The sequence below is a fragment of the Bemisia tabaci genome, chromosome 6 (assembly GCF_918797505.1).
Source record: "Bemisia tabaci chromosome 6, PGI_BMITA_v3".
Taxonomy (NCBI): Eukaryota; Metazoa; Arthropoda; class Insecta; order Hemiptera; family Aleyrodidae; genus Bemisia; species Bemisia tabaci.
In genome coordinates, this window is record NC_092798.1 from 25209287 (window position 1) to 25222531 (window position 13245).

Consider the following 13245-nt stretch of genomic DNA (forward strand, 5'->3'; position numbering starts at 1 on the left):
CTTAATTAATTTTTTTCTCATTTTATTTTAACGTCGAGTATTTTGATTTATTTTATTATGTTTTTATTACATTTTATTTTATTTTATTTCGCTTTACTTTGTTTTTCATTTTATTTTTTTAATTTTATTTATTTTATTTCATTTTAGGTACTTAATTTTATTTTTTAACATGAAATTGGAGGAGTCACGACAATTTTAATGAAAAGACAAAAGCCGGAGGCACTCTCCAAAACCACCCACTAAACTACACAGCGGGATATTTTTCATCCTAAAGTTATGACTCGTTCGCTTCCTTTAATTCTTGCTTGAACAGGGTTTCGGTGTATACCTACATCTGCAAAAATGTAAAAGTAATAACATTCTGCCTCCTCGATTTAGAGTAGAGTAGCAGTATTCATCGAGTAGACTATTTCAATTCTCTATTGCACAGGTTTTATATATAATTACCTTACCTAAGTATGCAGGCTCTTTAAAAATATAAGTAAATAAAAGCAGGACCGGATTTATCTACTTGCCGCTCATGGGCCGCCTGTATTTTGCCGCCCCTTCTCATTCGTTTTGAAACATCGATACAAACCATCAAGTGGACGTGCCGGAGGGGAAAGAGTGCATAAGACGCGTTTACTCGTGTTGGGCACATTTTTTGTGAAAGCCCTGTCAACACTAGCAAAAGTTCACGGAACTTTGCGCGAAAATTAAGTTCCGTAAACCTATCTCTGTGTGGACGAGGCCCTTCATTTATAAGAAAAGAACGAAAAAATTACGAAAGAATAAACATGAATGTGGTTTAATGATGTTAATTTCCGCCACCGCGCCAACCGCACTGCGTTTAGCGCAATGCGACCAATGCGTGAAGTATCCCTACAGTCTTGTAGGCGCTATGCGTTTCAAGCCGACCGCTGCTGACCGCACTACGTTTGACGCAATGCGTGAAGTATTCATGGAGTCTTGTAGGCGCTAATAAGTGTTTCATGCTGACCGGCGCGCCAAGGGCTTCTCCTTCCCATCTCAAGTCCGCGTGTTCATTGCTCTCTGCGCCGCGCCACTTCAAGCCAAATTACGTATTTGGTTTCTCTCTCAACTATAGACTAACGAAAGGCGCTGTCTCTTATATCACCGAAAGACGAACAAATTAGAAATTGAACTCTCAGGAAATGAGAGATTTTTTTCGCCTTTTCTCGTTTGTAATTTTCTCCTGAATCAGATTGTTTTCTTGATACCTACATTTGAAAAAGGTACAACATTTGCCGTCCCCTAAATTTGCCGCCATGGGCCGCGGCCCATGTGGCCACCCCCTAAATCCGGCCCTGAATTAAAGTATATAAATAAAAAAAAATAAAAAAAAAAGAGCAACCCGATGTATTAATGCATGACTGATTCGCTGATACCATCTATTCCCATTTACATTTTACGAGAACGGGTCTTCCTTATTTTAAGACCCTCTGTTTCAAAAGTAGAGAAGGCTAATCGAGATGACACTTTTCTGTTGCAGGTACTGATGAACCTGGCTAGTTGCGACTCGCGATAACTCACGATGACGTCGTTCCTGTTCTCATCGGCGATCACGAACCCCCTACTGACCGCACCAGAGGACAGGACACAGATCAGCGGACCTGGATCCGGACCCGTGCCTGGTCCTGGGCCCGGACCTGGACCTGGACCGGCCAAGAGACTGCCCAGCTTCGAGGACGGCGATGACTCGGAGCGGTCACAACTCAAGAAGCGTCGCAAACAATCGAAACCGGTAAGAATAACTTTAGACGACGATGACCCGACCGCGGCCCGCGAGAACGGCAACGAAAGTGCGAACCAAACCCAGGACCAGGACGAAAACCAGAGTGAGGAGGGATCATCCGAGGTCAGCGACGGCTCAGCCAGCCCGGACCCGGAGCCTCCTGATAGTCCACCGCAGTCGAAGACCGAAATCGCGCGATCGGCCCCCTTGGATCTGTCGAAACTATCCAGCGGAGATTCAGACGTTAGCGTGGACGTCATGTCCTTCTTAGAGAAGACTGAGACTGAACCTGGGGTCAACGAGTCACCATATCACCAGTTCCAGGGACCATATCCAAAGCCCCCGCCCGAGCCCTTCAACCCCCTCGCTCCCACCCTGCCAACCTCTTTCAAGCAGTTCCGCAGCCCTGCTCTCAAATCCCCCATCGGCCTCGGCCCCATGAGGATTTTCAATCCCGAGGCATTCTGCAACCTTTGCAACAAGGAGTTCTGCAACAAATATTTCCTCAAGACCCACAAAGCCAATAAACACGGAATTTACTCGGAAAGCCTGAGTGGGAATCCTCTGGAATCGCTGAACACGGACTACCAACCGAGCCCCGTCGACGTGTCTAGCCCCAACCCCGCAGTCAAGTTCTGGTTTTCGCGGAAACCGTTTTTCGTTGGCTCTGGTGGGTCGTTTCCCAAGTATTCGACCTCGCAGGCACCTTCGAGCGGTGCCAAAGCATACTGCAACATTTGTCAGAGGCAGTTCTGCAACAAGTACTTCGTTCGGCGGCACAAAGCTAAGATCCACGGGATTGTGGAGTCGACAGAGTCCACCTATACCGAGGATTACAGCTTCCTTGACTTGAAACTTCAGTACGAGGAGTCGCAGGCGCAAGAAGCTGGCGTGGATCCCGACTCGGATGACTACTCTCGGAATCCGAACTTCTCGGAGATAAGTCCCTCTCAATCGGCACCGCCCGTGACGTCAGAAACTGCGGCGACGCCAAACACGCCACTGGCCTCGTCACAGCCGAATGTTCAGGTCGGCTCGAAGGCGTTCGATTGTAATGCCAACCCCGGTTCCAACTCAAACTCTACCTCAAGCCACAGTCGGCCGGTGTGCGAAGTCTGCGAAAAAGAGTTCTGCAGCCGGCACTCTCTGCGCCGCCACAAAGCCAAAGTGCACGGTATCCGTTCCTCCGTCATCAGCACCTCCCTGGGGCAAGATGTACTCCTCGAAAGACTTCAAAATGACGACAGCTCACGCAGCTTCTCTGACAGCGAGAGCTACCACAAAAGCGAGGCTCAAGAAGACTCGCAAGACTGCCGCAAAGACTTTTCCAGAGTCAGCGAGGAGACTGACGTCAACCCTGCCGACCGGGACTCTTCCACACCAAATAGATCTATTAAAATAGAGCCGGGCCTCGTTCCCTCCTCATCCGGCCCTTCGAACTTCGCATTCCCAAATGAGAGCATCAGCCCAAGACCGAGCGAAGATCAAGATCGGAACGAGATTTGCAGATGCGAAATGTGCGGCAAACCATTCCAAAGCCAGTTCCTACTCAGCATGCACAGGACGTACTTCCATAACTTCCCTGAGGCTAACCACTTTCGTCAAGAAGCTAGATCTCCAAACTCTCCGGATGGCAGCAGAAGGAGTAAGTATGATGGTGTCAAGAGAGAGCACAACGAGGAAGACATTCAAAAGTTACACTCTTTGATCATGAAGTTGAACAACTTAAACGTTGAGAATGTGACGGTTTGTGACGTGTGTAGCGAGGACTTAGGCCACATATCAGCTCTAGAGAACCACATCCTCCGGGAGCATGGCGAGCTTTTGGACGAGGTAAGTCGGATGATAGACGAGGAGGCACCACACCACGCCTCCGAGTCTAAGTTCGCTTGCCGGATTTGTCAGCATCAATTCCCATCTGCAGCGCAGCTGGATCAACATGTATGCGTTCAGACCCCTGGGCCAAGCTTGAAGATTCCTCAGCCAACCTCCGGCCCGTCGCAACCGGAACCCGCGCAGAAAAGCGAGCCCCACCATAGTCAGGCGCCCTCGACGAGCTTCTGCGACATCTGCAAGAAGGAGCTCTGCAACAAGTACTTCATGAAAACCCACATGCAGCGCATGCACAACATCTCCATCGAGACCGGTGCCAACGTGGGCGGGGTCGTCTGCGACATTTGCAATAAAACCCTCTGCAGCAAGTACTTCCTGCGCGTGCATAAGCAGAACTCTCACGGGATCGTGGACGACGTCCTGTTGCCACCGCGGCTTTGGACCGCCGACGCACGGAACCAATCGCCCACTCAAGTCGACGCATCGTTGAAGCCCACCGAAAAAACAGACTTCAGCTACAAATACTTCAGTCACTTCCTGGAGGTCTGTCCGCTGTGCTTCCGCCGGTTCCGCAGCACCAAGTGGCTACGAGCACATCTTCTCAATGAACACGGAGAGGAAGGTAAACTCAAGTGGCTTCATTTCCAGAACCAACTCAGTGTCAACAGCCTCCCCTCGCGGCCAAACTGGATTCTCCGACCAACAGAGAGGAGGACGGTGCAGATGCAACCCTCAACCTAGCAGCGCTGAATGAGAACATGCTGGCTGAGATCATTAATGGCAAGAACTCCACCGTGAAGCAGTGTAGTTACTGTCCCTTCTCCACAAGAGTCTTGGCCCTGCTCTTCATGCATGAGCGGACCCACATCATGGGCGGAAACTCGGGGGCTGAGGAGGGTTTTCAGTGCCCTCTTTGTCGAGACAAGCTTCCTACTGGTATGGAACTAGAGAGGCACGTCGCTAGGCACTATAACATATCGCTCCCGGACAGGAGGAAAGGCTTCGACGACAGTCCGACTAAGAAAGAGGAGAATGGAGATCCTACAGGATCGGTACTTGACGCTGACTCGAAAACAGTTTTGGAGCATCTGAGGAGGAACCCCGCGCTAGATCTAAACATAATCCGCAGGGGTCATAGCAAAGACTTATCTAGAAGTGGCTCTAACGGTGCTGATGAGCGGCCGGATACAGCTAGGTCGCCCATTGGTGGCGGCTTCACTCTGGGGTCGGATTTCCGGGGCAGACAGGAAGCTGACATCACGGATACCGTGTCTAAAATGAAGGAGGCGCTCCACGCGGCGTCCGTCAAAACTAACCTGCCGACAACGTTCGCCATTCCGCAGAATCAGGACTCCTACATCATGCAGCCGTTTTATCTCGAAAATGTTGCATCAGACCAATCGACGGAGCCCTCTGGCTCTTTCCTATCGTCACTCGTGTACTTGCCAGTTAAACAAAAATTGAGCAAAGCCGTTACTGTCTCGTTTAAACTCACACCCACTTAGCACGTTTGTATCGTGGTAAAGTACACCATTCATTTGGTAAATTACTGTAGAGGGATTTACTTGGCACCAATTGATGACTGGATTAAGCTTGATGTACGATCAATTGAACGTATATCAAGCCTAGTCAAGCTTGAATTTTATCCAATTCTTGAATTAGATTGTTGGATTCTCTATCAGAGAAGAGATGATGACGTTACAATGGCTGGCCTCCTTCTTAGAGGTCTCGGATATGAAGTATTAACATCAAATACTTTCTATGAGGAGCTGAGGATGTATGGAAAAAATTGGGCGAGAATAGTACTAGGAAAGGAGGGCACTAATGCACTATGCTGAACAATGGTAAACGAGCTATTTTGCATGGGGGAGAGGGGAGGGGTCTTACGGTGAATAATTTCCCCTAAAGAGAAGGTGAAGGGCTGAAAAAAAAAATCCTAAAAATCACGGGAAATGACTTTTGTTTGGGAGAGGGGGGTCCTATGATCATGAGGAGTAGGTACGGACTTCTCAGCCCAACCCCTGGCTACATCACTGGCACTGAAAATTACGTATTTTGATTTGATAGGGTTGGATAGAATACAACGATAATTTCGAAATCTGTATTTCTCCTTTGCTCACATTTCATTTTAAACTTAAAATATATTTTCCATACATTTCTTTTAGTGTGATTATGACATTGAACGTGAGGAATCATTGAAAATTTTATTAAGAATGAAAATACATTAATAGGCTTGAAAACGAATTCTGTAAGCTCACAGAATGCAGAGCTTTTGTAGTTTTCATAAGAATGAGAAAATACTCTTGTGACTTCTATGAAGCTCTGCGGTCCGCAAGATTGAAGCAACGATGTTCAGTTACCCAGGCAGCGCGGACAGAGATAACATTTTCCTTCCGAAGTTAAGATATGCAACAAGCCATGATTGCCGCTCTATTCCAATTAAGAAAAAATAAGTCAGTTTTACGATGTTTCCCTCCTTTGAAGTATTTCTTTTCTACTTTTTTCTCCTAGTTTTCCTTTTTTCAGTAGTACGTCCATTTTCTATGAAAAAAGAAAAGAATTCAACAATTTCGGACCTTCGTAAAAAAAAAACTGCACCAAATATCTAGCCACAATTATTTTTGACGGAACTCTGTTCCGGTGTTGAATATAATAATGTATAATATAATGTATAGCAGAGCCATAGTTCTCTCTCTAATTGCGTCCTCTTCCGATTTATTGCAATGGAAATATTAATTGGAATTGGTTATCCTCTTTCCGAAATTTTATTATCCTAATACGAAATATTTTAAATCACTCATAGTTGGCTATTATGTGGAGAAAATGTGGGCAACGGTAAATTAATATGGGAAGTGGTGGCGGTAAAAAAATATGAAATCATTTTTCAGTATTTTTAGCAATGATAAAACGTCATAAGTGTTCAGTGATGTGTTATGCTTATCAAAAACCAACTCCAAGCTAATTTTGCACAATGCTTATCGCAGAGATTTAAACCTATATGGAAACGTTTTCGCTCTGAAACTGATAAATTCTAATAAGGACTTGGCAATGAAATATTGCCCAATACAAGGATAACTTTTATTCAAAAGGTCGCACACGTGTGCCTCAGATCTTCCTGCGTTCAGCTCACAAAAGTCACTTGCAGCTTTCACACATTCGCCTGTCTTGGGACCTCCCCCCTCCCTCCACCAGGAAATGGCTAGGGTGGCAAGACAGAATAATTTCTCTGGTCCCTCTTTTCCTCTAGGTTTACTAATGACTCTGTGAACTGGTTATACGATCATTCATCGAGGCTTTAAGAGAAACTCGATGGTTTCACATTGCTATATTCTTTGAAACTGCAAGATTGCGTATCTCGATCAGCAACGATGCAGAATTCCTGTTATGATTTATTTTCTAAACGGAAAAGTACTCAACGTCATTTGGTAAAAACTCTTCGAATTTTCTCATCTTTGTGAAAAGCATTCTGGGGAAATTTCAAGCTATGATGTCAGGATTTTTCGTTTGATTAAATAAAATGGAACCGGAGATTCTGCAACACCATGAACGAACTACGCGTTTTTGCAGTTTCATCATCGATATTCGGTGAAGTATTTCACGAGTATCAACGTGAAGTATTTCAACGTGAAGTATTTCAACGTGAAGTATTTCAAGTGTATATATTTGCTTGATTTCCAGGGTCAATTCGTTGTTTTTAAACGCACAGTTCACTAGTCATCGTTGACCTAAGATTCCAGCTCATCTCATTTCAAGCTAAAATTTATTCTCAGGAATTGATAAAATTCACCAAAATTAGTGCCAATGTAGGTCACAATTTTGAAAAATTGCATGTTACCACGCCTGCAGGAATTCGATTGGATTTGGAGGGGTTATTAAGATTGCCAACATATCAGTACTACTCGACAAAGAATTGATATCATGCTTCTGAACTTAATTCCGTTTAATAAATATTAAGACTAATTTTAGGTTTTGTATGCTAATTTTCTTAACCACTAACCCCATTGTATTTTTTGCTGAATATTGAAAGACACTGTTAATACGCATGAAAAAAATGTAAAATAATGATTGGTGTATCTTGTGAGAGAGCCGTGAAAATAAGTGTTAAATGGCTTCATTTACATTCCGAATTTTCATTTTACGCCAAGTAAATTTCCTGAATTAACTTACGGTGTAAAAGACTGAATCATTATTGATGTTTGAGTACAATGGTTATAGGTTAGCATTGTGAAAAAGTCAATAGTGATATAACTAAAGTTCCTAACGCGCCTTTAAAAATCATCATTTACAGTGTTATAGAAAATGTCATTTTTCCTTAAGTGTGAATATGTTTAATACTCATGCTCAATAATATATCATTGAATCGTTCTCATATTTTATTGTTATTGTTTCACATTTTAACAGAAAATAGAAATACCTTTAAAGATCGAGTTTTGGTTATCATAGGAAAATTTTTCCGAGCGTGCGTTCCTTGTAAACTTTTCTTCAGAATCTAGAAAAATTTGAAATCGAGGTCATCCCAAGACAAAATAGTCTGATTTTCCTCTTTCGTTGAAATATCTGATCGTTCAAATCTAAAACTTAGAACGATACACTTTCGGTATTTAGACGTAGGTCTTTAAAAAACCTTGGCCGTAGATCTACTCATGGTCTCGCAATTCCTCAACTAAATCTAAACCTAGATTTATGGTCTATTCATTTATCGTTAGTTGATAATCGTTCACTTTTTGTAGTATTACATAAGGAATTCAGCACTATATTGCTGAAATAAATAAACAATAGAAAAAGAGTCAGTGTAGCAATCAGAGCTTCCTATTTGTCCATTTCTATTTTCTACGCCGTATTTCAGTAATCTAAATGCGTTTGGGATAGACTCACAAATATAAAAACTGTATTATTTGAGTTTCGAGAACAGTTTTCAAGAACGTTTTTTACGCCATCAATCACAATATCACGTTAATTTGTCCAGCACAGGAAAACATTCTTCCAAAATATGTATTACTTCTCAGGGTACTTACGTTTTGGTCATGTAGTTTTAGTTGATAGGAATTACTTACGACAATATCGCTCTTTCCACTCATTAAACATTTCTCAGAGATTTCATACGTCAGTCTCCAAAGGTTACTTTTATCTTCTGATAACCAATATTTACTCTTTTATTCTCATTCCAATTAAAGTTTTCACGAATGTCAAGAAATTAGTGCTATAGGTAAAAGCCCTCTTGCTAAAGGTTTCGGCTCTAGAAAAGCATGATTGCACACTTTAAACTTTCAATCGTATAGATATTTCAGAAAACAAAAATGACTTCGTTGGCAAAAATGTTAGATTGAAAACATTACTGAATAGGACAATACTCCAAAATGGCAAAAAGTATATCTACAAATTAAAACTACACGTTAGATGCAATTTCTCATCTTACTCATGAATGTAGTAAAAACAGGAAAACATGGGGAGAAAATATATTTTAAACCTTAGCCACTCATAACTTAAAAGAAAGTTTCAATGGAAAATGCTCCTAAAGAGCCATATCTGAATACTTTCAAATGAAGTAGAATAAGGAATTTGTGGTCCTATGATTACTTATACTGACTAAAATATCTGCCTCAAAAAATTATTTTAATTATTTTCATCTAAAATGCAAGTAATACGTATTGTGAAAGAGCAATGTTCACATTATGTCCATATTTTTGAAGAAGAAAAATTGAAAGAAATGAAGGTTTTAGGAAAAAGGGAAATTAAATCATTCAAGTGAGAACAATGAACATAACTATCGTACATGCACTCGCAAATCGAGTTTCAATTTAAATAGTTTTTATCAGTTAGGGAAAAATTTCAGAGGTTAATTTTTTGTTGTATATTTTTATAGTAGATTTCTTTGTACCTTGGACACTTCTTAACATTTACATGTAAATTAAATAAAATGTACCTCATTATACTGTTAACACTTTGTAAATTTCCTATAAATATTGGTTTTATCATGTAACTTTCTCATATTTTTACGAGTAAGTATGTATCATCATTGATTATTTTTTTAACATGTATAAACAGTTCGGTTGCGTTTTGTTAGCTTGGAAAAAAAGTTACTCGATGGTCACTAACTTATTACTTTAGATATCTGTTTAACATTTTCGAGTACACTTTTTCTCAGAGTTGAATGGATTTTCATGTTTCAGTTAATTTCCAAAAAATGTTAATCCACACATGCTCGTTAAGTTCGTATTTGACAAACTGTACCCGGTAAAATATCTATTCAGCGTTTGATGTGTTGATACAGGAAATGAAAAGTGTATTTTAATTTTCTAAAAACAGAGGTCAATACGACACGAAGATGTGAAAAATTTGTCGCATAAAAAATGGATTTTTTCTTAACCGATGGTGCGTATTGTAAAGTATCTAGGTAAGAGCACGCCAAAACTGGAAAAAAATATTTCTCTAAAAAAATTTAGCTGGTCTCAGGACTCTAAAGGTTTGGTGTATGGCCTTAAAAGAACGCCTCAATTCATATGTTCTAGTACTAACTTGATTTCAAGACTCAAAGTGTAAAAAGTTTGGCACACAAAAGGTCCCGATTTTTTTGAGGAGTAAGCTCCTTGAAACAAATTTCTTGTTATCCCAGATTCGCTATCATTATTTACGACTGTTTTGTTTCCAGAATGCGGAGGCAGAACTATTAGTTCTGCGATCTTTTTTCCTTTTTGCATTTCCTTTGTTTTCAGCAGCTGTTAATCTAAAAGTTCATCTCGCTTGTAAATCTACTGATAGCAAGGTCAATAATGATTTATTAGTGTCTGTTTCAGTATTTAAGTTACATGCTCAATTGTAACTGCGACATCCCAATTTGCGCATTTTTTCTGCTACTTATGCAACACGGAAACGAAATGAAATTGTTTTTTCTCACCTAAGGGCCAGTGTGCAGCATACATCTGATTGGAGGGTTTCTTATTCCCAGTGATTTACTCAAAGATTATTCAGGGTATGAAAGTATGTGTATTATAGGATCTGATCAATCCAAAATATTTTATTTTAAAATTACTTTGTGCACAAATATTGTCGGTCTTTAAGCTTGTATTCCGAAAACTCCAGTCCGCTCTCATCAAACGGCAAAAAGGTTACCCCTATGCAACCGTGAAAAATCGCTATCGCCGCTCTAATTATTCATATTTCCCTCGTATCGCGAAACGAAGTAGGTATCCCTAAAAGAACTTCTTTTTATTCCATTGATAATAAAACGTAGTGGAGCGCGTGCGGGTATCTGCGACATGTCCCTCCTACGCAAAAGAACTAGCCAATCAGGATATGGACAATGATAGCAATAATGTGTTGGCCACAACGCCCATCTCTTGAATAAATTAAAAATGTATGCAGAAAGCATTGCACGTTGCTTTAAAAAACCATAATATTTCTAATGTGACCAATTGCATTCAATTCTTCGCATCCGCATACTTTTAGCTTAATTCTGGGGTTTCATACAATACTTGGATTCTTCAAAAAAAAGCAGCTAATGTGCGTCATCCTACGCGTTTATTGGTAATAATTTAAAGTGAAACCAGTAATCCAGCAAAATTTGTTCACGACTTTGATGTTGATTTCCTTCCGGTGTAATTCATCTTAAAATAAAATTCTGTCGATTGCGCAACAGATCATACTATTTATTTCGAAACAAAAACCGTTTTTATCTGTGCGATTACCCGTTTTTAATCAATGTTATCCTCCGAAAATGTTGAATCGCGGACAGGAAACAACTGCGCATGCATGACTCGACTTGGCGATTGAAAATGCAGTTTTGAGTCCCCGCATGGTCTCGCAATGGGGGTGTGCACAATAGACTTATAGAGGTTAAAATAGGCAGAAGGATAGACAGAGACGGGGCTAGCGCAGACAGAGACGGCGAGCAAGAAAAATAAATGAACGCTATTTAAATATAAATAGGGGAAAGTTCGTGTCGAGGGGTGGAGTGTAAAGTGGGCTCCGGAACGGGACGACAACCAGATTTCCCTTTTTGCGCCTCAAAAACGTAAAAATCGCCCGCGTTTTTGGCCCGTCTACGAAATTAAGACTCGCGCTCTGACCCCTCGTATGGTCCCGTGCCTGCGAGCCCCTTGGCCCTTGGCTTTGTTACGTCCGAGGGACTTTAGATTGGACCAGGCCTCGATTTTATTGCCCTCGTTTTGTTTCGAGTCGTAAGCTTGCGAGGATGACGGCTCAAATCGAAGGGAAAAATGCAAAAGAACATGGAATCCTGTGCGAGTAAAATGGGCAAATGCACATTTTACGCGATCAGACCATTTTTGATGGCTTCAGAGACACCAAGTGTATTCGCACATTTTGGTGGTGACTCCAATTTTTTGGGGATTTTTCACTCTGTTCGCAAATAATTTTCGGACTAATATTAGCGCGCCGCTAAGTCCTGCTTTTATAGAGGAGAAAACTCATAAGTTCGATTAAATCGGAAAAGGCACTCAAATTAACGCAGGCCTTTGGTTGATTCCTGGGTTTCCCAAAGGTGCAATGAGTATTTTCTAACTTCGAAGTGCAATTTTAAAAATAATACACCTCTAATTTCTTTACGAGAGAAAAATAAGAATTTGGAGAAAATGAGAATATTTTTGGATCCCTCTCGCTGGTTTCCACGTCTAAGGTCCAAAGGGAAAAAAAAACAACTTCAGAGATTGCGGCATTTTGACGAGCCAAGTCAAAGTTACTTCAGGCCGAAAAAATTAGACTAATCCTGTTCTTTTCTCTCTTGTTCTTCTGCAAATACACTAAGTAGACTGGATTTCGCAATAAAGAACTACAATTCCTGGCTCATACGTAAAAACACTTATCCACATAGGGAAACCAATAGCATATAAGTTGTTTCTAAAATGAGCCCGAAATTGTAGTTCCTTGCTGCTGAACGTAGTTCAATTTTGACTGAACTTTTTTATGAAATCTTAAGAAGGTGGTAGAGCGGAGAATAGAGATGCCACTTTAATTGCATCAGTCCGAAATTTGTATTTTGGTTCGAAAAAGATTAATTCACAGAATAGACTCATCAGTAAAACCTGCACAAACATGTCCAGTTTTACTAGGAATACATCAGTATTAAAACTGGGGCAAATTTCATATGTATTTGTGTATTTCATGTGAAAATTGGTAAATTCCTAGTATAAATCGACGTGATCGGCGCCGCCGCGTATGTCCATCGCTCAATAACAATTCATTTTGAAACGCGTGCCTCTGACTGCTTCTTATTTTCTATGATTTATGCAGCCCCTCTTTTTGCCCATCCCCTCCCTCTCCTTCTCACCCCCTCGCAGCTAGTGACCGTTTCCAGGTCGACGCGCACCAACTTTTCGTTCGCCAACACCGTTACAGCAGCTAAAGGAGTAAAACGATCGAGAAATTTAAGCCTGAGATCATATTTTGATATAAAAATATGTTTTGACTAAAGCTAAAATTAAGGTATCTGGGCAAAGGAAGAGACAACGCCGTTTAAGAATAAGTGAAGAAAATATAATTTAAAACTTAAAGCAACATTTACGAGACCTCAAAAAGAGTAAATCGAGGAAAACTTCTGAATAAGTAGCGGGAGTAGCGATTAAAATTAACATCTACTGTAGACTCTCAGGTACGGGCCAGATGTGAACCTCAGCAATTTTGCGCCAAAAAAAAGCATAAATGAAAGATTGAAGTGACGT

The 13245-nt window shown here is 41.2% G+C and overlaps 1 protein-coding gene across 1 annotated transcript in view; it reads left to right on the forward strand.

Annotated features, from left to right (window-relative positions):
- The window catches only part of LOC109042533 (uncharacterized), a 61441-nt gene extending 54282 nt beyond the window's left edge, over positions 1 to 7159 (forward strand). The window contains 2 exon segments of the mRNA XM_019059339.2: positions 1493 to 4306; positions 4309 to 7159. Of these exon segments, the coding sequence (XP_018914884.2) occupies positions 1535 to 4306; positions 4309 to 5073 (3537 nt within the window). The 5' untranslated portion in view covers positions 1493 to 1534 and the 3' untranslated portion in view covers positions 5074 to 7159.
- Positions 7160 to 13245: the final 6086 nt, after the last annotated feature.